The following is a 24,350-nucleotide window of genomic DNA, read 5'->3' on the forward strand; positions in this document are numbered from 1 at the left end:
AGACAGATTATGAATACATCTGTCACTGTACAGGAAGTTTCTGAAGCTAAAAAAGAGAAAGGCTCCAGGACCAGATGGATTATCAAATTCTTGTTATCAACGTTTTGATATTTTTACATTCTTTACAAAACACAATTACCTCTGTGCTACAGGGAGGAAAGATGCCAGAGAAATGGAAAAGAGTCAATATGGCATTAATGTCTAAGGAGGGACAAGATTTGATTTTAACAACAACAACAAAAACTATAGGCCTAGATCATTATGGGTTGCCTTCAAACCTTCAAAGCACTTCTCAGGTATCATTCAGTGAGGACTAGCATGGAAGAACTACATAAGATTAAGAATAATAAAAATATCTGACCTTAGCATGATATAGATTTTAATGACTGAAAAACCAAATCACACTGAAACTGCCTGAATCAGAAACTATATCTTACGTGGGACTCTAAATGTATATAAAATTTTTGGTGATCTGGGTCATGACCATGTGGTGACCATGGTAGACATGAAATCCCAAGCTGTCTCAGACTCTGTGCCTTAACTTTAGGGAAGTTACATTGAAATTCTCCAGTACCACAGCTCTGAAGAGCGCCACTACCACTCCTGCAATAGTGTTGGATTGTTTGGCAGGATGTCCACTTCAAACTACATTGTTATCTGATTAGCCTTACAGATAGAGTGTATAGCTATCTCTAAAGCAGGGGTCTTCAAACCTGGCCCTTTTATGACTTGTGGACTTCAACTCCCAGAATTCCTCAGCCAGCGTGCCTGGCTGAAGAATTCTGGGAGTTGAAGTCCACAAGTCATAAAAGGGCCAGATTTGAAGACCCCTGCTCTAAAGCAACACCTCAGACAGTCATTGAAAGTCTTGCAAACAAGAATAGCCATTCTATCATCCCAATCCTGGGGTCACGGCTGGTTCTGTATTCAAAAAAACAGATGGAATGTATTAAATATTAGTGTTCAATGAGTTGCATCTTTAGCTTCAGTCCACTTGCAAAATGTTTGAATGTAGAAAATGTATTTTAGAACAGAAGCTCCCAAACTAGTTTAAGAGCATAATAGCCTTTCTTCCTCCCCCGCAAAAGTTTATTATTCTATGTTAAAATGTGATTTAATTATTAACCTTGCAGCAATGCTTTTGGAGAACATGTACGATCTTTAGCTCATTGTCCACAATGATGGATTGCATATTTTACAGATGAATGGAGAATGAGTGACTTTCATAAAGAAAAGTTGATGAAGTGAATATTTCTGGCCACAAAGGGATCGTGATTTTGATCTTCTGCAAATTATTTCACTGTAACAAATGGTGTTGTTTTTTCTCATGAGATTCTCTATTTAGGAGTGCAACGTAAGGGGGAAAAAAGGAAGTTCAATGTGAATTGCCTACCAAAGCAGAGGAGAAAAGCCATTTAAAAGAAGAATATCTGTGAACATGGAAATATTTCAGTGTTTTCTCCATTTTTGTTTTTTATTATAATTGGTTTTAGAACCAGCACTTGTGATATCCAAGAAATGATTGTTACAATTTCCTCTGCAAAGAATGAAGAAATATGGACTGCCTTGCAAATGAACATTTCACTGGCATTTTGTATATCCCACAGCTATTTTATTTCTTCTGGATTAAGAAAGAAAACACATGTACACAGAAATAATTTTGCATTTTGTCAAGAACTTCAGTTAGCTTTTGATTGAAGAGTATACCAAGTGTAAAACTTTGGAAAAATGCGTACTTTGCTAAATGAATGAATAAAAAAAATATCTTTTCAGACAATTTTTTTCTGTTATGATTAGCTTTCTTTCTTTCTTTCTTTCTTTCTTTCTTTCTTTCTTTCTTTCTTTCTTTCTTTCTTTCTTTCTTTCTTTCTTTCTTTCTTTCTTTCTTATCTTGCATGCCGCCTAACTTGCCAAAGGCAACTCTAGGCATTGAATAAAATACAGTATAAAATTAAAGTAAAACTAATATACATTTGACTTTATTTTATTTTCTATTATTTGTTTAACAATGATCCCACAAAGAATTATTGGTTTGGGTATTAGTATGGGTATTTTTTTACCTTTAGATTAGAAAAACTAAATTTATTTTTTGAATATCACACCAAAATTTTCATAAGCTCTTCATGATTAACTCTAGGTTACTGATAGTGCTGTGGTAGATAGATTCCTTTGTTTATTATGTATTCATTCATTTAAATTTATATGCTGCCCTAATGCGGACTTATTTGCCCTCAGGAGGGCTCCTGCCTCCTGGATATGACCTGTCGCCCTTTGTTCTATCTCCCTTGAGGACGGGCCCAACTGTTGGGACCCTGAGAGGTGGTTGGGCATGGATAGGGACCATTGGTTGAAATGGATTAAGAAGCCCCTAATATGTTTTTAGCCAGTTGTTTTAGGTGGTTGGGGAGGGGGGAGAAGGGCAGGGTTGGGAGGGATAAGGGGTTTTTATCAACCGGCGGTCAGTCCAGGCCGGAGATGGTTTCCGGTGAGATGGGGATGCGGTTGGGGTCTTCTGGTTCTCCCGGCAGTGGGGTGGTTACACGGAGGGCCATATCAACATCTGGGATCATGCCCCCGCTGTCTTTAGTTTAGTTTAGTTTAGTTTTATTGGATTTTTATACCGCCCTTCTCCCGAAGGACTCAGGGCGGTGAACAGGGCATATAATAAAAATACAAAAATACAAAAGTTAAAAAAGAATTAAATTAATGCCCACAATAAAACAATAGAAATATACAAATAATTAAAACCCTAAAATGACTCCCCATCAGGCCAGGCCAGCTTGTTCGAATAAGTGGGTCTTTAACCCGCGCTGGAAGGAGCGGAGATCGGGTGCCATCCGGAGCTCCACCGGCAGTTGATTCCACAGGGCCGGGGCGCCCACAGAGAAGGACCTCCCCCTGGGGGCCACCAGCTGGCATTCTCTGACCGGAGGCACCCTGAGGAGGCCCTCTCTGTGGGAACGCACAGGGCGGAGGGGTGTTGACGCCGGCAGCAGGTGGTCCCTGAGGTATTCCGGACCCATGCCATGTAAGGACTTAAAAAACATCACTAAGACCTTGAACCTCACCCGGAAGACAACTGGTAGCCAATGCAGCTCGCGGAGCAAAGGTGTAACATGGGAGTACCGGGAAACTCCCAAGACAACTCTCGCGGCCGCATTCTGTACCAGTTGGAGCCTCCGAGTGGTCTTCAAGGGAAGCCCCATGTAGAGAGCATTGCAATAGTCAAGACAAGAGGTCACGAGCGCATGAGTGACCGTACACAGGGCATCCTGGTCTAGATAGGGCCGCAACTGACGCACCAGGCGAACCTGAGTGAAAGCCACCCTAGTCACGGATACTATATGATCTTCTAAGGTAAGCTGTGAATCTAGGAGGAATCCCAAGTTGCGCGCCCTATCCACAGGGGGTAAAGACTCACCCCCCATAAAAAGCGATGGTACATTTTGAATGTCCCGGGATGCCGGAATGTACAGCCACTCAGTCTTGTCAGGGTTGAGTTGAAGTCTGTTCCTCCCCATCCAGACCCGAACCGCCTCCAGGCAACGGGACATCACAGCGAGGGCATCACTGGGGTGGTTTGGGGTCGAAATAAAAAGTTGGGTATCATCAGCATATTGATGATACCCAACTCCAAAACCACGAATGATCTCACCCAGCGGTTTCATGTAGATGTTGAACAGGAGAGGCGAGAGGACCGACCCCTGAGGAACTCCACAAACGAGAGACCTAGAGGCCGATCTCTGCCCCCCTGCCAACACCGACTGCGAACGTCCCAGGAGATAGGAGGAGAACCACCGAAGAACCGTGCCTCCCACTCCCAATCCCCTGAGACGCCGCAGCAGGATACCATGGTCGATGGTATCGAAAGCCGCTGAGAGGTCTAAAAGGACTAGGACAGAGGAACATCCCCTATCCCGGGCCCTCCAGAGATCAATCACCAGAGCGACCAATGCCGTCTCCGTGCTGTACCCGGGCCTGAAACCCGATTGGTATGGGTCCAGATAATCCGCTTCATCCAGGACCAGAGGGAGCTGATGCGCCACCACACTCTCAACAACCTTCGCAAGAAAGCGAAGGTTGGAGACTGGACGAAAGTTGTTCAACACAGCTGGGTCCAAGGCAGGCTTCTTGAGGAGGGGTCTCACCACCGCCTCCTTCAAGATGGTGGGGAAATTACCCTCACTCAAAGAATCAGATATAACCGTCTGGAACCAGCTTCGTGTCCTCTCCCTAGCTGCATAGGCCAGCCAGGAAGGGCACGGATCCAATAAACATGTGGTGGAGCTCAACCTCCCCATAATCCTGTCCACTTCATCAGGAGTCACAGAATCAAACTCCTCCCAGATAACATTGACAAGAGCGCCCGTGTCCTGATCGTCAGACTCTGCCCAGCTGGAGTCCAAACCGGTCCGAATCCGAGCGATTTTATCTGACAGATGTTGACCAAACTCCTTGGCACGACCCTGCAAGGGATCCTCCCTCACCTCCTGATTAAGGAGGGAGCGAGTCACCCTGAACAGGGTGGCCGGGCGATTATCTGCGGACGCGATGAGGGCAGAGAAGTAATTACACCTCGCCGCCCTCATCGCTGCGAGATAAGACCTAATATAGGTTCTTAACCGCAACCGGTCAGATTCGGATCGGCTGGACCTCCAGCAGCTCTCTAGGCCCCGTTTCCGACGCTTCATCTCCCGGAGCTTTGCGGAAAACCATGGAGCTCGTTGGGATCTGCACCGGATAAGGGGCCGCAAGGGTACAACTCGGTCCAGTGCCTCAGTGGCTGCCCTTTCCCAGGCTTCCACTAAGGCATCCGCCGAGTTGTGAGCGACGGAAGCAGGTGGGGATCCCAGCGCTGCCTGGAACCCGTCAGGGTCCATTAAGTGCCTGGGGCGGTACCATCTCATTGGTTCCGCATCCCCACGGCGGGGGATGGCAAGACGGAAGACCAGCCGCAGGAGGTGATGATCGGTCCATGACAGGGGCATAATAAATGGAGAGCCCCCACCAAGATCATCCAACCATCGTCCAGATAAAAAAAACCAGGTCAAGGGTGTGGCCTCCCTCATGAGTTGGTTCAGAAATTACCTGCGTCAGGTCCATGGCCGTCATGGAAGCCATGAACTCCCGAGCTAACTCAGATGACCCTCCCAGGGATGGTAGATTGAAGTCACCCAAAACTAAAAGTTTGGGGAACTCAATCACCTAACCGGAGAGGACATCGAGTAGCTCAGGCAGGGCTGCCGCTGTGTGACTAGGCAAAACGTACACCAGCAGCAAGCCCAACTGCGCCCCTGGACCAAACCTCAAAAAGAGAGACTCACACCCGACTATCTGAGGGACGGTGGTCTCCCGCGGACATAAGGTCTCCCTGATGACTACCGCCACTCCCCCGCCCCTACCTTGAGCCCGAGGCCGGTGTAACGCTCGGAAACCTGGTGGGCAAAGATCAACCAAAGGGACCCTACCTCTGGACCCAACCAGGTTTCGGTGATACAAGTGGTGGTGTGCTCCGACCCTCCGATTGACACCCGTCTATCCAGGGATGAGGGAGATCAGACCCCTGAGCTCAGGATGGTGTATTTTAATGCCAGTTCCATTGTGAATAAAGCTCCCCTCGTCCAAGATTTGATTGAGGAGGAGCACGTGGATCTGGCATTCCTTACAGAAACATGGTTGGGCCCAGTGGGAGGTGTTCCTCTGACCGAGCTCTGCCCCCCAGGTTTCTGTGTGCTGCATCATCCACAGGCTCAGGGTAGGGGTGTGGGCGTGGCGGTGGTTATACGAGAGACCTTATGTCCTCGAGAGACCACTGTTGTATAGATTGGCAAGTGTGAGTCTCTCCTCCTGAGGTGTGGCCCTGGGGTTCAGTTGGGCTTGTTGCTGACATACCTGGCACCCAGCTGGGTTGCAAATGCCCTGCCTGAGCTTCTCGACACCCTCTCAGGGTTGGTGGTTGAGTTTCCCAGACTTATTGTTCTGGGTGATTTCAACCTTCCTTGCCTGGGCAGGTCGTCAGAGTTGGCTCGGGAGTTCATGGCCTCCATGACGGCCATGGACCTGACCCAGATAATTCAGGACCCAACTCATGGAGGGGGTCACACTCTTGACCTGGTTTTCCTATCTAGGCAGTGGTTTGATGATCTGGGAGGGGGTTTGCCAACTATTGTTCCCCTGTCATGGTCTGATCATTATCTCCTATGGCTTGTGTTCCAGTATGCTACCCCCTGCTGCTGGGCTGCAGAACCAATCAGGTGGTTCCGCCCCAGGCACCTAATGGACCCAGAACAGTTCCAGATGGTGCTTGGGTCTATACCTATCTCCCTCACTCACAGCCCGGCCGATGCCTTGGTGGATGCCTGGGAAATGGCTGCTACTGAGGCGCTCGACTGTGTTGTACCCTTGCGACCCCTGTCCTGCCGCAGATCCCATTGGGCCCCATGGTTTACTGTGGAGCTCTGGGAGATGAAGCATCGGAGATGGGGTCTATAGAGCTGTTGAGATCCAGCCGGTCTGAATCTGACTGATTGCGACTAAGATCCTTTTAAGGTCTTATCTCGCGGTGATGAGGACGGCAAAGTCTAATTACTTTGCTGCCCTCATTGCATCCGCAGAAAATCACCCGGCCACCCTGTTTAAGGTGACTCGCTCCCTCCTTAACTAGGAGGTGAGGGAGGAGCCCTTACAGGGGCGAGCCGAGGAGTTTAGTCATCATCTGGTGGACAAAATCGCTCAGATTCAGGCCGGTTTGGACTCTGGCTGGGCAGAGTCTGACGTGGAGGAAACTAACAGTCTTGAGAGTGTTATCTAGACTGAGTTTGATCCTGTGACCCCTGATGAGGTGGACAGGATTATGAGGAGGCTGAGCTCTACCACCTGTTTATTGGACCTGTGCCCCTCCTGGCTGGTTTATTCAGCTTGGGAGGAGACATGAGGCTGGTTCCAGGCAGTAATATCTGCTTCTTTGAGGCAGTGGTGAGACCCCTTCTCAAGAAGCCAGCCCTGGATCCAGCGATTTTGAACAACTATCGTCTGGTCTCCAACCTTCACTTTTTGGCAAAGTTTGTTGAGAGTGTGGTAGCACATCAGCTCCCTCTGTTCCTGGACGAAACCGATTATCTTGACCCATGCCAATCGGGCTTCAGGCCCAGGTACAGCACGGAGACAACATTGGTTGCACTGGTAAATGATCTCTGGCAGGTCCGGGACAGGGATTGTTCCTCTGTCCTAGTCCTATTAGACCTCTCAGCGGCTTTTGATACCATCGACCATGGTATCTTGCTGCGATGACTCAGGGGACTGGGAGTGGGGGGCACTGTTGTACAATGGTTCTCCTCCTACCTCCTGGGCTGTTCGCAATTGGTGTTGATGGGAGGGCAGAGATCTGCCCCAAGGCCTCTCATTTGTGGAGTTCCTCAGGGGTCAGTTCTCTCTCCCCTCCTGTTCAACATCTATATGAAGCTGCTGGGTGAGATCATTCGTGGTTTTGGGGTGGGGTATCATGAATATGCTGATGATACCCAGCTTTTTCTTTACACCCCAAACCAACCCAGTGATGCGCTTATCATGATGTCCCATTGCCTGGAAGTGGTTCAGGTTTGGATGGGAAGAAATAGGCTTCGACTCAATCCTGCCAAGACTGAGTGGCTGTACATACCGGCATCTCGGTTGAATCATTTTTGTCCATCATTAATGATGGGGGATGTGGTGTTACCCCCTGTTGATAGGGCTCGTAACTTGGGCGTTCTCCTGGATTCACAGCTCAGTTTCGAAGATCATATAGGAGCTGTGATCAGGGGGGCTTTTGCCCAGATTTGCCTGGTGCGCCAGTTGCGACCCAATTTGGACCGAGATGCCCTATGCACAGTCACTCATGCGCTTGTTACCTCCCGGTTAGACTACTGCAATACTCTCTACATGGGGCTGCCCTTGAGGACCACTTGGAGGCTTCAGCTGGTGCAAAATGCAGCTGCGCGAGTAGTAATGGGAGTTTCCCGATAGTCTCATGTAACACCTCTTCTCCGTGAGCTGCATTGGCTTCCAATTCTCCTCCGGGTGAGATTCAAGATGCTGGTGATGACCTATAAAGCCCTAAATGGCACGGGTCCAGATTATCTTAGGGAGCACCTGCTGCCAGCATCAGCCTCCCAGCGTCCTGTGTGCTCCCACAGGGAAGGCCTCCTTAGGGTTCCGCTGGTTAGGGAATGCCGATGGAGGGCATTCTCTGTGGGTGCGCCTGCCCTATGGAATGAACTGCCAGTAGAACTTCGGACTGCCCCAGACCTTCGCTCGTTTCGCCGGGACCTTAAAACTTGGTTGTTTGATCTTGCTGGCCTGGACTATGGGGGTTTTAATTTTAATTTTAATTTTAATTTTAATTTTAATTTTAATTTTAATTTTAATTTTAATTTTAATTTTAATTTTAATTTTAATTTTAATTTTAATTAATTTTAATTTTAATTTTAATTTTAATAATTTTAATTTTAATTTTAATTTGTTTAATTGTGGGCTAGTCTTATTTAATTCTATTTTAAAGTGTACTTATTTGTATTGTTTTAACTCGCCCTGTAAACCGCCCTGAGTCCTTTGGGAATAGGGCGGTATATTAAATCAAATAAATAAATAAATAAATAAATAAATAAATAAATAAATAAATAAATAAATAAATAAGGCTTTGTACTAGATAATAGATGATACACAGACATACAGACAGATGAGAGAGAGAACGAGAGAGAGCATTTTTTTTCTAAACTACTGCTTATTTGGCTTCAAAATCATTTTTTCAGTATTTCCCGAAGGGATCTAAGTCTTAACTTTTGTACACTGTATTTTTATTGTATCTATTGCCCTGTACACCGCCCTGAGTCCTTTGGGAGAAGGGCGGTATAGAAATTAAATTATTATTATTATTATGATGATGATGATGATGATGATGATGATGATGATGATGATGATGATGGTGATGATGATGATGAATTTCACGTTAGATTTTTTTTTAAGACTGTCCTTTTCAAATAATTACTATTTCTTCTTATTCTCACCCATGATTTTTGATATGTACTTAATGCTTTTATCTGATGTTTATCAAAATCTCCCCTGTCTCTGTGTCTATATCCTTAACTATGTAGGACAGGAAAGGATCGGAAAAGACTCTCACTATGAACAGGAGGGTCGAGTGCAGTTTGTGATCGATGCTGTTTATGCCATGGCTCATGCCCTCCATCAGATGAGCAAGGATCTGTGCAGTGATTATTCTGGGATCTGCCCAGAGATGGAACATGCAGGGGGCAAGAAGCTACTGAGATATATACGCAGTGTTAACTTCAATGGTGAGTCCGTATTCTTATATCTCCTCTTAACTGGTTAACCAATACTTTATTAACCTAATATTAATGATGTGATGTATTGTAAAATGTGTTGCTTGAAAAGTTATTTTGCTCAGATTTATCAGGGGAATGAATTATTTTGAAACTTTCTGGCATTTATTTTTGTCTAACAACTTTCCTATTATCATATGGCTAATTAAAAATGTAATAGGAGATATATATCCAGTTTGGTCTAGAAGTTAAGGCACCATTCCAGAAACTAGATGACTTTGAGTTCTAGTCCCATCTTAGGTGTGAAAGTGGGCTGGATGACTTTGGGGCTGTCAATCTCTCTCAGCCCAACCCACCTCACAGGGTAGCTGTTGTGGGGAAAATAGGTTGAGGAAGGAGAATTAAGTATGTTTGTCACCTACTATAAAAATAATAAAGGCGGAATAAAAATATTTCTATTCTATTCTATTCTATTCTATTCTATTCTATTCTATTCTATTCTATTCTATTCTGTTCTGTTCTGTTCTGTTCTATTCTATTCTATTCTATTCTATTCTATTCTATTCTATTCTATTCTATTCTATTCTGTTCTGTTCTGTTCTGTTCTAGTCTAGTCTACTCTACTGTACTCTATTCTATTCTATTCTATTCTATTCTATTTGATTCTTAATTATATTATATATCCTCAGTTTTAAAACTCCAAAGGAAATGGAGTTTCCCAAGACTGTTTTATAAGATATGTGAATGAATATTAATAAAATAAAATTAATACTTATAACCTATTGGTAATGATTGTACTTTCAAAGCCATGTTGCTTGTAGCTAGTCTTCACTATGTGGTAATTGTATTGTCATAATATATACATTTACAGTCCTACATGTATAAAATGTATGCAGTTAGTCTGTTGCAGAGAGTAAGGAAGAGGACTTGCAGAAATAGGCCAGATCCTTTGGCAAAGCAGCAATGGGAAAGACATGATTTAAGTCCAAAAGAGGAAGAGGGTATACACAAAAGACTCAGACAGACACTGCCCTAATTCACATGAGTGGCTACTGAGGATTTGGGCAATAAAGCATTGTCAGACTTGCAGAATTTTATTACTATAGTTAATATTAATAACAAATCTATTGTTTAAACATTTTGTGGAACTAATTTCTTGGTTTTGATAAGGAAACATTGGAGGGTGAAGGAACATCACATGTTAGGGGAAAAAGGTTGGAAAGCAGGTGGTGGGAGATGGCAGGGATAGCACTCTCACAGATTAGCTTGCATGAGTCATTATTTGTACTTGAAAAAGAAAAGCAACTGATTGCCAGAAAGGTTCCTTTCGTTCTTTTGGACAGCCAGAGTAGAAATGGGCATGAAGCATGCGGCTGAATCTGCTTTTGCTCTTCCCCATTGCAAACCAAAAGGTTATTCAAAAAGGGATATATTTTTCTGGTAGAAAACACCATTTCTCTGTCAGAAAATTTTTGTCCAGCTTTAATCTTCTTGGCGGGAGGCTGGCACCAAGATGGAACTCTGTTGTTATTGTTATTAGATACAAACAAGAATAAAAACAATACTGGAAGTTTTTAAGAAGAGATTGGACAGCCATTTGTCTGAAATGGTTTAAGGTTTCCTGCCTGAGCAGGGAGTTGGATTAGATGACCTCCAAGGTCCCTTTCAACTACTTCTTCTTCTTCTTCTTCTTCTTCTTCTTCTTCTTCTTCTTCTTCTTCTTCTTCTTCTTCTTCTTCTTCTTCTTCTTCTTCTTCTTCTTCTTCTACTACTACTTCTTCATCATCATCATCATCATCATCATCATCATCATCATTATTATTATTATTATTATTATTATTATTATTATTATTATTATTATTATTATTATTCACCCAGTCAGCCAGATGTTCAGATTGGATTTGGCATTTTTGTCTACCTATCAAGTCCTTACCAAGGACGTGGGATAGGCAGATGTGGATGTTTGATGGTATTACAGATATCGTTGCAGGATGGAAGCAGTTCCTAGTAAGGCCGCCTTTTGCAATTGACTAATGGTGAATTTGTCAGTGCCAATGGTGTTCAAGTGGTGCTCCAGTTGTTTTGGCGCCTATTACTCAAGGTGCATATTACTATTGGTACTACCCTTGCTTGCCTTTGCCACAGTCTTTCTATTTCTATTTCTATTTCTTTTTCTATTTATTTCTATTTCTAGGTCTTTGTATTTTGTTATCTTCTCCAGTTCTTTCTCGTCTATTCTGCTGTTTCCAGGCACTGCCACGTCCACTAGCCAGACTTTTTTGTCTTTCTTATCGACAATAGTTAAGTCTGGGGTATTATGTTGCAGGTGCTTGTCTGTTTGAATTCTGAAGTCCCAGAGCAGTTTAACTTTGTCATTTTCTATGACTTTCTCTATTTTATGATCCCACCAGTTCTTGCTTACAGGCAAATGATAGTTCTTGCAGATCTTCCATTGCACCATTGTTGCTACTTTGTCATGCTGCTGCTTGTAGTCAGTCTGTGCAATCTTTTTGCAGCAGCTTTCCAGGTTGTCCACTGTTTCTTCAGCTTCTTTGCATAGGCGGCACTTACTGTATGTTGCTGTCTTCTCAATTTTGACTTTGTATGCATTTGTCCTTAAGGCTTGGTCTTGTGCAGCCAGAATTAGTCCCTCGGTCTCTTTCTTCAACTTTCCTGCTCTTAGCCATTGCCAGGTCTTGTTATTATCTGTTTTCCCAGCTTTTTTTATTAATGTATTGGCCATGTAGTGCTTTGTCTTCCTGTACCTCTATTCTGTTCTTCATTTGGTCTTTCTTGTAGGCCAGTTTGGTCTCTCCAGTAGTCAGTAAGCCTTCCTGATATACTAATTTCAGTGCATCTTCATCATTGTCCTTCAGATATTCTTCCAAAGCCATTTTTTCTTCTTCAGTCATCTACTTGCAGCATTCCACATCCACCTATTTGCCTTGGTAGATAGATGATGATGATGATGATGATGATGATGATGATGATGATTGGACAAAAGCTAACTCCCCCCCAAAACACATAGGACTTACTTACACGCACAGACAAACCTACGTATATAGCTAATGTACTTAGGCTGCAGATTCTGCAGACCATTGAATAGTTGGAGCTGTATATTCGTCTTTCCAATACCAAACAATTAGTCAATTAGTTGTAAGTAAGGTACAGAAAATATTATTTCTTACTCAGAAGTCAATTCCCATGTGATTGGATACGCTTCAAAAGAATACAAACATCTAAAAGCACAGAATCTCAAAATTTAGTTAAGGCATGCAATAACTTCTTTCCCAAATGGAACCATTATTGAGTGCTATAAAAACATGTATTTAAATAAAGCATTAATTCCTCTTCATCCCCAGCAATCTCACCATTTATACTACATTAAATTAAATGAAGACATTTCTGAAATATTATTTCTTACTGAATTTCAGTGAACTCATTTCTGAAAAAAAAAAATCTTATTGAAAACAATGTAATCTAAAACATAGTAAGAAGCTGTGATGATGCAGTATTGCAGGCTAATTCTACTCATTGGCAGAAATTTGATTCTCACTTGCTCCAGGTTGACTCATCCTCCCATCCTTTGAAGGTTGGTAAAATCAGGACCCAGATTGTTGGGGGCAACATGCTGAGTCTGTAAATGGCTGAGAGAGGGCTGTAAGACAGTGTGAATTTGTATATAAGCCTAAGTGCTATTGCTATTATTTTGCTGGGAGGCTGTAAATAATTAAAGATATGAATAAACCAGAATGGAAATATTTCAGAAGTCAATACAATTATATAAGTGTAGGTCTGAGTGCTATTGAAGTTTTCAGTATTTTTAACATCTCTTTCTATTACTTAAGTAAAACTTGCAAAGAAAATAAGCAAAAACAAAGAAAAAGAAAAAAGGATATTTTTCTCCCTCCAGGTTTTTAAGAAAAGACTGGACAGTCAACTATCTGAAATGGTATAGGGCAGACATGTCAAACACAAGGCCCGGGGACCGGATGTGGCCCGCGAAGTGGTTTCATGTGGCCCGCGAAGCCATCCTGGAAACAGTGAGGGAACGGTCCCCACTGCCTTAGCCCTGCCCCAGAGACCCTCCTTCTTCCAGAGACCCTCAGATCTGTCCCACTCCTGCCCAGGCCCCCATAGGCACCCTTGATGGGAACGATGTAGAGCTGGCCATGCCCACCCAGTAGGCCATATGCAATCTAGCCATGCCCACCCAGTAGGCCACACCCAGCCTCGCCATACCCACCCAGCCCCCTGAGGGCAACCACAATGCTGATGCGGCCCTCAATGAAATTGAGTTTGACACCCCTGGTATAGGGTCTCCTACTTGAGCAGGGGGTTGGACTTGAAGACCTTCAAGGTCCCTTCCAGCTCTATTCTGATTGATTGATTGATACATGTAAACATACAAATAATTATTATAAAAAAGGAAACAGCTATTTAAAAAGCAGAAAAAACAATAAAGAACAAAACATTATTTTTAAAAACATTCTGATAGCCTCCCTTTCCCCCCATACTTCTACTTGCTGCTTGAATATTTTTGCACTATACTTTAGACATTATTACACATTTCTGTTTAGAGATGATGATGGTCATGATGATGATTGATGGGCTCTCTGCTATGAAGACACAACCTTAGCAAATTGTTATTAGTCATCTTGACAGAGCTAGGAGGTTGTAGGAATGAGACCAGTATTTCTACACTTGATGACAAAGTAAAGGAAGCAAGATTTAATGTTAACATTTGTTAATTATGTAAAAGGGAGAAGTTAAGGCTACAATTGGTTACTTAGGTTACTTAAAAGTAACCGAAGATCAAAGAGTTTTAGAAGGCATTTTTAGTATGAATTTCAAAAGATGCATCTGTGTTTCTATTATCGAAGGATCTGACACCTTCTTTTCCCATAGTCAGGAATATAATAAAACACACTAGATGATCAATGGAGGTAAACGAAAATATATTTATTCAACCCAGCTTTGTCAAATAACATTGAGTGGCTGTTGTGATGGACTGTTCCTCTGTCTCCCTTCTGATAGAATTTTAGTTTAAAGCTTTAGTCAAGCTTTATCAATAGAATATAATCTGTTAGTTTATGACAATAGTTCATGCTTTCTCAGTGTGAACATCTGTCTCCTGTGCAATCCTTCCTTTTGTATTTTGTTAAAAATGTTTCACTGTTTATAGTTAACCACAATATCTAAATAAATGGGAATTTTATATTTCTTAAACATTGGTCTTCTGATGAATAACATATACTGTATATTTTCATTTGCATAGATTTTGCTACAGGATGTTCCCGTTTATTTTAAAAAGTCAGCATTTTCCTTTTATAAAATGGCTTTATTATGCTTTTACAATCTTTTATCAGTCTTTAATTTACACTTATTGTACAGTACATATATATAAAGAAATTATTCTTGGAGAAAGAGCTATCCAGGAAAGAAATGGTGAACTGAAGATGGCTCCTCAAAAAGTGGAGCTGAAGACTGTGGTGGAATGAAGAGCTGGTAACTAGACCAGCTCTTCAATAATTCCTCTCTAGACAAGAAGAGAATTTGCGATTGCCCACTTTACTTGGACTTTAGTAAGGCATTTGATAAAGTAGACCACAACCTACTACTTGATAAGATAGAAAAATGTGGGTTACACAGCATCACCACCAGATGGATTTGTAGCTGGTACCCCAGGGCTCTGTTCTGGGCCCAGTGCTTTTCAACATCTTCATCAATGATTTGGATGAGGAGATAGATGGGGAACTCATCAAATTTGCAGACAACACCAAGCTGGTAGGAATAGCCAACACTCCAGAAGATCTTGACAGACTTGAACATTGGACGCTATCTAACAAAATGAAATTCAATGGTGATAGATTGGTTTATATTTTCAAAGTTATTTTGGATTTCTTTGTGGTTTGAAATCATTGTTGTTTGAATTAGTTGCAGCATATCATATATCTCCTCTTGAAAGGCATTTTTTTTTCTTGATAAGTTTATATAAGTTTCTAATTTTCCATGATAGCCAAGAATCAAGGTTTTCTTTTCTCTACAAATAGCTTTGGAGTCACAGTTAAGTAGATATTTGTAATCCAAAGTGTACATTTTTCCCCCCTGAAGTTGATAATTCTCTCTTTGTCTATAGCCCAGATTGTTTTCTTTTTTTATCACAGCTGTTCTCTATTGTTAGAGCTTTGAAGGTCAGAAGTACAGATTAGTTTTTTTCAGATTCTGCCAAGTCCTATATGAGAGCCATAACTGTCATAGTCTTCATCCACCACTAGATGTCAGCACCAGTTCATTTTGCAATTTTCAAAACAAACAGTTGTCTTTAAAATGAGAATCTTAACCATTCAGCAATTTCAAACTTATCCAAATTTAGGTTTTATATTCATTTCATTTCGTTTCTATATGTTTAGTCCTCTATAAAAGGTTTAATTAAAAATAATTCACTGCTTCCGTTAGTAAAAGGGTGGAGCAAAGATCCCCCTCCTTCACTTTTGGAGATTTTTTTGCTTCTTGGGATTTTTCCCCCCAGGAAATTAGTTGATAAGTAGGTTAGAGAAAATTGATGTTCTTACCCAGATTCAAATGTGCTGTTTACAATTAGCTTAAAGTAATACTTTTTGACTTTGGTTGCTTGTAGCTTGGGCCAGACTCTGAAGTTAGGCTAGCCTTTCTCCTGTTGGTTTCTGGAAGGCTTCTCCTGGACCGATGGGGTCGACCATAATCTTTCTGTGGTCCATGGGATTTCCTTCTTTCTTTGCCACCTCTTCAGGGCAACTTCTGGCCCATTTAGGGTCCCCTAACAGGAAGAAATTCAGCATAGGGTGTGGAGCCCCGTGATCCCTCAGCTACTGTGCTACTGTGAAAAACCAGAAGCCTTGAAATAAGATTTTGGAGTTAATTATAAAGAAACCTTCCTGTGGGAAATGGTTTTGTTTTTATTTATTTATTTTTTAAATAAAAACATAAGATAAGACTAAACATTGGATACTAAAAGGAGCTAAACTGAACTAAACATTTCAATTAAAGGAGAGCACTCAAACTCAACTTCTAATTACAGAATTAAAAATACTTTAATATTGGATATACTGAAGAATATTTTTGAAGAATGCACCCAGAAGTTAATTTTAATAGTGTCTGCCTCTATAAATAGACTAGGTCTAAAACATTTTATGAAAGAGGAACAATATTTGACAAGATTAGGAATGATCTAAAGTGGATTTTAAAATAACAGGCTACAAGAATGACATGGAAAAAGTTGTGAGACTGGACTTATAAAAGAAACTGGTTGAAACCTTAATAATTTTAAAAATATACAAGCAACAGACCAAGAGGATGACTTTGATAATTTTCCTATACTGGATTTCCAAAAGAAGCCTGTTAAAGCTTTGACAAATATTGTGAGATGGATCAAATAAAAAATGAAAAGAAATCACATTCAATGACATTATTTAAAGGGACTAAAGATCAGGATTGTTAGAAGTAAAGGGAACAACATAACACTGCTTTATTTGATCAAGGCTAAAATAGGTATTTCATTATATTGGTAACCTTGAACAGATTTTATGATGAATCAGGAGTGAAATAGCAAGGTTTTAGGGATTTGATTATATATAAGAGTTGTAATGTTGGAGAAGAAGATAATTTGTTGCATTTTAAGAGAAAGCTATTTGTTACTAAAATTGTTTATACTAGTCATAAATGTGGGAAGTCATTTCTTTATATCTTTATTTTTCCTTACTATATTTGTATTGTATCTTTTTTTTCTACATCTTTCACTTTTCCTTTTTATCTTTTTTAATTTCTACTACTTTCTATTGTTGTAATTACACTTTTTAAATCAAATTACTATATTCCAACAGTATCAATGAATAAATAGCAATTTTCAGAAACTGCCAAAATATTAAATTCATGAGTTTAAAATAAGCCAAGCCCAAGGATTATTTGCTAAGACCTATGTTGTTGTTGTTTTTTTCTCTTCCACAAGTAACGGGGTCAGTAGAATAAGAACAGATTTTGGAAAATTAAGCTATTTCGGGATGCTGGTCAAGATTTGCCACATCAAGAATTTCTTCCGCTGGCTGTTTCTCTGTGAAGCAAACATACATTTTTTTTTCTGGATGGAAAACCCCCAAAATTATATTCGGAAGTTCTGATTTTTATATAAAAAATTCTTATGTGATAGAATGGAGAAAAGTCATATAACCTGTCCTACATATGATTTAAAATAGAAACAGGACCGTTACTGCTCTTTTTTTAATTTCCTATTAAGCAAGAACCACATGGCTCATGATTATTAATCAAAAACTGATATAGAGGAAGAAAATGGTTGAGCGTTTTTAAAAGGACCATTTAATACTGCTGATAAGAATTGCTGAGAAAGTTTAATTTCAGTTTAAACTGGCATAACTGATCATTTTTCAAACATTTAGTTTGGTTTGTGCTTATATATATATATATGCTGCTAAGCTTGTAAGCCGCCCTGAGTCTTCGGAGAAGGGCGGGATATAAATGGAATTATATATATATATATATATATATATATATATATATATATATATATATATATATATGTGCAAATTAATCAAATTGCTAATAAAGAATTTGGGAGGCTAAGATGATCATTTCGAACTCTTTATGTTCTCATCAGTTAGTCATACCCTTTATCTGAGATTCGAACCAGGGCTGATTATATATCAGGCAGTGTTTTAACCTCCTGAGCCACGGGTTCCTTCTCTCTTATATTAGCTGGAAGGCAAGGCAAATGTATGTTTAAGTATTTGTCAAGGCTTTTTGAATGGACCTTGCTAATTAACTCTTTCATTCCTGTTTTTGGCCCGGCTCAGGGCTTATCCACAGGAACTAGTCAACTTATGACAGCTTATTATTTGTATATATATATATATATATATTGGGTTAAAAGTATGTCTCTATTTTTTAATTATTCTTTTCTTAAAGATGCTCTTTTAATGTTATTTTTCATTATTGCTCCAGTTTATCTTTTATGTTTAATTTCTCTATCTATTGCCAAGAGATCTTTGTTACTGGATAGCTTAAAATTGAACAAATGAAGAAATTAATTAATGCTTGTCAGTCATGCTCACAGAAACTAAACAAAGCAAGGATTTATTTTTTTAAAAAAAGTTTTGCCTGCTTTCTTTTTTCTTTTGCTTCACATCCTTTCTTAGGTAGTGCTGGCACTCCAGTGATGTTTAATAAGAATGGTGATGCACCAGGACGTTATGACATCTTTCAATATCAAACCACAAATACCTCCTTGCCAGGCTACCATCTGATAGGCCAGTGGACAGATGACCTACAGCTCAATGTAGGTCCCCTTTATTTTCTTCTTTGATGATGTTACAGTAAGAAGTATGCTATTTTTTTTGCCAAATACATGTTGAATATGTCTCCATTATTTTATATAAGTTACTCTTTGGATAATGAGAGAAATCTCACATGAATGAAAGCCTTGTATATTGTATATTCCCATTATGCGCTCGGAACTTATGATGATTCTTGTGAAGTGTTACGATCTTGGGGTTGGGAAGAATCCAAAATGGTTCCAGCAAGTAGACTTACATAGTGTAAGTTTACCAATTGTCTGGATTTTCCTTATTTTTAGAATGAAATCAGAATGTTCCATTCAGTAAAAATGCAGTATGTATTACAGATTCCATTATATAATTTCCCCCTGCAAAGAACTCCCTGACTGATAACTCTGACTCTGTCTGTCTGTCTAATAATATGAAAAGATTTACAGCGGGTGTATGATTTTTCCAATTGTGCTTGAAACAATATGGTTAATATCTCATTTTGGAAAGCCATTAATTGCATGGCATATAAACATGATAGGAAACTTAATTGCTTGGACACACAAACAAACAAACAGAAAATTCTTCAGGTAATAGACCTAATGCCTGGAGAAAAAGAGTTGATACTGAAATTTTGTTGCAACTGCATTAGCTGAAAAATATCTGAAATCTCAATTGCCATAATTTGACATCTCAATTGCCATAATTTCCTCAATATTATCTTATCCTAGACATATACGTATTTTGAGCAAAGAGAAAAAAATCCACGAAATGTGATCAATGTTTCTGCCCAAGATCCTTGAAAATAAAAATAAATAAATAAAAGGAGGGTGTGTGTAGGTATGTATGTATATATTTGTGGGTGGGTGGGTGTGGGGGTGTGGAGGGGTGTGTGTGTGTGTGTGTGTGTGTGTGTGTAAGACTATACGGCCACATGTTGCTGCTATTCCAAAATAAAAGAAAGTGATATTTTTGTAAGAAAAAGCTACAAAAATACCCTGTGAAGGCTGTAAGATACACTTTGAAAAAAACAACAACACAACCATAGATGTAGGTTCCTCTATAAACCTTTTCATGACTGATTTGACACTGAAGTCTGAGCTCCTGTGGATTTACATTTGATTAAATAAAAAAGTGGCTGTATTCTCTGAATATCATAAACGAACAGATGCCTGATTTGATATATGTGGGCTGCTATTCAGGTTACAATATGTTGGGATTAAATATTACTCCTTTAGAAAGATATGGAGAAAACTGTCCTTTTTAATGATCTGCTGAAAGAATATGTGCCTGCTTTTGAATTTGTGATGATCATTTAACAGCCTTGTCTGGTATCCCATTTATCAGGGTAAGAATATTTGTCAGTCTCTCTCCCTTCCAAATATTGGGTTTCAATGCCTAAAACCTGTCCAGCTGCTCATGCATTTGCAGGCCATGACATGCTTTACAAAAATGCCAAATTATCTAAATTGCATTAATTTAACGGGAAAGCTTTTTAAAGCTGTGATATTATTGTCCAAATTTATGGAGATGGTTCTGAAAAAAAAGCAGAATGGGTTTTAGCTAAAGGTAGTTCAGGGGGGAGGGGAGGGCCTCGCGCCCACCAGACTCACCTGTCACCAGCACCGCTCTCCCCCCACGGGGATGCGCTTCTGCCGGGCGGTGCTGGCCGAGACGAGCCAGCAGGCAGCCGCTGTGAGCGCGGCGCTGAGGGGCAGCGGCAGGATGGCCCAGCGCCTGCAGGACGGCCAGCAGCCCCATGCGCAGCAGCAGCCGCCGGCTCAGCAACAGGTCCGAGTGCAGGAGCCACACCGCCAGGCTGCCCAGAAAAAGCAGCCACACCGAGAGGCTGCATGCCCAGTCCAGATCCATGAGGGGCAGGGCAGGAAGCCGGCCGGGAAGAGGGGCCGGTAGCCCGGGCCGAGCACGCCTCGGCCAATGGTGAGAGGGAAGCAGCACATGAAAAAGAGGCTGTGGGCGGAGCTGCCCCGCCCTGCGCTCAATGGGAGAAGTTCAAGGCCTGGGGGGGAAGCAGGAGGGGCGCCAGCCGTGGCGGGGTGGCGGCTGCCCTCCGCCGCTGCCTGCCTCCCGGGAAACGCTGCGCCTCGGGGGCCGGCAGAAGCACGGGAGCAGCGGGAGGGCCAGCGGGGCCAGTCGGGCCTTCGCCTCCTCTGCAACGGACAGGGAGGGCAGGGCATGTAAGTATTTTCCGGTGTATAAGACAAACAATCTTGAAAAACTTCTTAAAAGTAGGGGGTCGTCTTATACGCTGGGTCGTCTTATACGCCAGAAAATATGGTAACAAAATTTACCAAGGTAATATATAATTCCTCAAAAATTACTGATAGTATTTAGCAGCTGCTATGATAAGAGGAACTACTTTCACTTAGCTTCTTGTAATGAAGCTGTGTATTTCATACATATTTTGAATCCTCATAATTAATTCTTTAAATTATTTGAGGAAAAAGGCATTTGAAAACCTCAAAAACAGGACAGCCCTTTTAAGAATTTGAGAGAAAGTGATGCCCGATGGACTGCATCCAAAAAAGCCTTTTTCCATGTGTTCTCTTGTGATTTTGGATTTAGAAAAATGATTCATTGACTCCCCTCAGTGAGATGGCATAGGTTTGCTACATTTGACCTTGGGATTTTGGGGTGGTAAGAAGCTAAACTTAGTTGTCATGGCTGGTTAGCAAGCAAAGCCCCACATGGTAAGAATCTGCTCACTGGCAAGTCAGAATTTTGGTTCCTTGAATTAGTTGAGCAGAAGCAGGTACAAATTGAACCATATTTAGAATGCTGAGAGGTGAGTTCAATGTCCTCAGTTCTTCTGTTAGTAGAACTTCTGTAGTAGAACTAACACAAATGTAACATATTATTGGCATAAGAGAGATCCAAGTTCGTTTGTGATTATTCACATCAAAGAAGCTGAGAGCTGAAAAAGGGATTAAAGCACAAAGAAATGTGCTTTGGATCTTACCTCCCCAAAGGTGCTCTGATTAGCAGAAAGTTTAATGAGGAGATAAATCTGTTGATCAGCTGCTCATGTCACTGTCAGAGGGCCCGTCAATCACTCAGCCCCCTCCTTTCTCCATAAATGAAGCTGAAGTTGCTGCATAATATCTTATCTGTAACAATCCCAGAAGCCATAAAAAGTCATTGCATCAGTCAAATGCTTGGCTATAAAATGCTTCAAAATCATCCAATTGATTCATTGCTTTAGAGCTGGTTCCTGCTTCAGTTAATGACTCTGATCAGTTGGTACAGTTAAAGCTTCATCTAATTACTCCACAGCCCTTCAACACATATACTGTAGGCTGGAATGGTAACCTTTTGTAAATATTTAGTAAGACTCTGAAGATTCATCATAGAAATTTGTGCATACTGACTCTTATGGGTCCCAATGAAAAAATTGGACTGACTTTGGAATAATTGCATGCTGTATTTTATTTTTACAATTAAACTTTAAATAGCAACAACAAAGAGTTTAAAAATCATTTCTGATAAATTTTGGTTCGGTTTGATAGAACAGAATACTAATAGGAAAAGACAGTTTAGTTAAATTCATGGAAAACAACTCAATTTAAGTAGGTATCTCTATCAAAGACTGAAAAACTAGAAGATTGAACAGCGACCCCAGATATGTCCTAAAGGACAGCTTCTTGCAAGGCAAGATGCTGGAATGGCTGTTGAGGTTGGGATTGACTGACCCCTTCCTTGTCTTATTTGCCAAGTAAGAACTGTAGGTAAAGAATTTCACCATTGTACTATCATTTATGACAGTGGTCCCCAAATTTTCTGGCTTGGTGGCCCAGGGAGATGGGATGACTCTGTGTGAGTGGTAGGTACGTGCGTGAGCACACATAGCTCCATTTGCACAAGTGTTGTACAAATGGAGCTTCACATGTGAGCATAAGTGCCCACGCTGCTCAGTAAGTGGAGCTTTGTGGTGTGCTCGCCCCCCACTTTTGCAGCCCAGTTCTGAACAGGCTCTGGGGTTTGAGGATCCCTGATGTATGATGCTTCAGTCTCAAGATGTTGCCAATTTTTTTTTTGATGATGGATTCAAACTTACCTCAGTCTAGCAGATGGGAGTTTGCTCTTGCTATTTATAGCTTCGTCTCTCTATCTCTGTCTAAGCCAGGGGTCTTCAAACTCGGTCCTTTTATGACTCATGGACTTCAACTCCCAGAATTCCTCAGCCAGGCCTGGCTGAGGAATTCTGGGAGTTGAAGTCCATGAGTCATAAAAGGACCGAGTTTGAAGACCCCTGGTCTAAGCTTTCTACACTTTCTCTAGCATAGCACTGACTGTTTCAAAATCTGAGCCTCCAAGCAGGAGAAATAAATGCCTTGAAGGGCCATACTTTCATACTTTTCATACTTTTCATTCAAAGCCAGATGAAATTGGTGGTTTTGGAATGCCCTTAATGCCATTCTTGGGAGAGTGAGAAGGAATGAGTGCTAAAAGATTCTTCTGACTTGGATCCCCACGTTGCTTCAGTCTTGTTTCATTTCTTTCACCCTCTGGAAAAGTCCTCCTTTTGTCTTTGTTAGAAATATTCTGAGGAGAGCTCCTTTGATCATTTTTCCTAATTGCCTGAAAATTACAATTTTTAATCATAAAATGTATGGAAATGGACATTCCATTTAATTTAATTTAATTATTTTTTTAATTTATTGAATTTATATACCGCCCTTTCCCGAAGGACTCAGAGAAACATGAGAAATAAACACAGAGGGATCCAATACTATTTGCAGCCTTTTGAATCTCTTTGTTGAAATGAGAGCAGTAAAATAATTTGAGGGTGAACACTGCAGATTTGAGAACAGGAAATATGTAATTAGACCGCATGTATAAAATAACTGCAGAGAGAAGTCCTCGTCTCTAATGATCATCATCAAGAGGCAGGGTTAGTGAATATTAACCTTTGAGAGAGGTAACTATAAACTAAAAATGATGCCAACTGAACTACTAAAACTATGCTGATGCAGGAATATTGGGCTAGACCTCAATTCCACAACCTTTGTTAAATCAGATTAACTTTTTATTTTCCTCCTCCTCTTCCTCCTTCATATTCATTGCATATTATTTATATCCATGTCAGGTACATATTTGCATTTGAAATATTTTTTTTTTTAAAAAAACACTCTTTTCCTCCTTTTTCTCTGCTCTGGACTGGCATTCTTAAAAAAATAAACAAAAATGTTGAGTCCAAAATTAGTATCCCATCTGAACTATGATCCCTGAAGCTTAATTTTGCTTGTAGAAAGATTAACACTCAGTAAAATTCATCCATGTATCATTTAGAGACTTCCTGCTTCCACAACTCCTGTGATAACTCTAAACAGCTTACAATCTGGGAAATGAACCTATGAAAATAATATTACAACTGAACTGAATAATCCCAGGTTGCCCTTCAGCATCCTTGTGCTTCCACAGCTCAATATAATATCCCAGCATGTTTGAGAATTTCCATTTCATCAGCAGCTCTTAAATTTATCTAAGTAGCCAACATTAATGATTTTTATTTGAGATTTTTTAAGTCCCTCTTCCATACCAAGTCTCCCAACCCAATGCCTCTTACACAGCATCACCAAACAAGTAAAAAGTTTGTCTTGAGCAAAAGTATCTTTTGAAGGAGCAAAGGTAAGAATAAGAGGCTGCAGTGGAGGTAATTTATTCAGAGAATCCCATTAATTTAGGAAGCATACACTTA

At 40.8% G+C, this 24,350-nt stretch overlaps 1 protein-coding gene across 2 annotated transcripts in view; it reads left to right on the forward strand.

Moving 5' to 3' along the window:
• The window catches only part of GRM7 (glutamate metabotropic receptor 7), a gene marked incomplete at both ends in the record, with an annotated part of 531,980 nt that overhangs the window by 372,199 nt on the left and 135,431 nt on the right, over positions 1-24,350 (forward strand). For both annotated transcript variants that reach the window (XM_083355185.1, XM_083355186.1), the window contains 2 exons: positions 9,129-9,329; positions 18,506-18,645. In XM_083355185.1, coding sequence (XP_083211311.1) covers positions 9,129-9,329; positions 18,506-18,645 — 341 coding nt within the window. The remainder of the gene's footprint in view (positions 1-9,128; positions 9,330-18,505; positions 18,646-24,350) is intronic.

This window comes from Vipera ursinii, assembly GCF_947247035.1.
Source record: "Vipera ursinii genome assembly, chromosome: 2".
Taxonomy (NCBI): Eukaryota; Metazoa; Chordata; class Lepidosauria; order Squamata; family Viperidae; genus Vipera; species Vipera ursinii.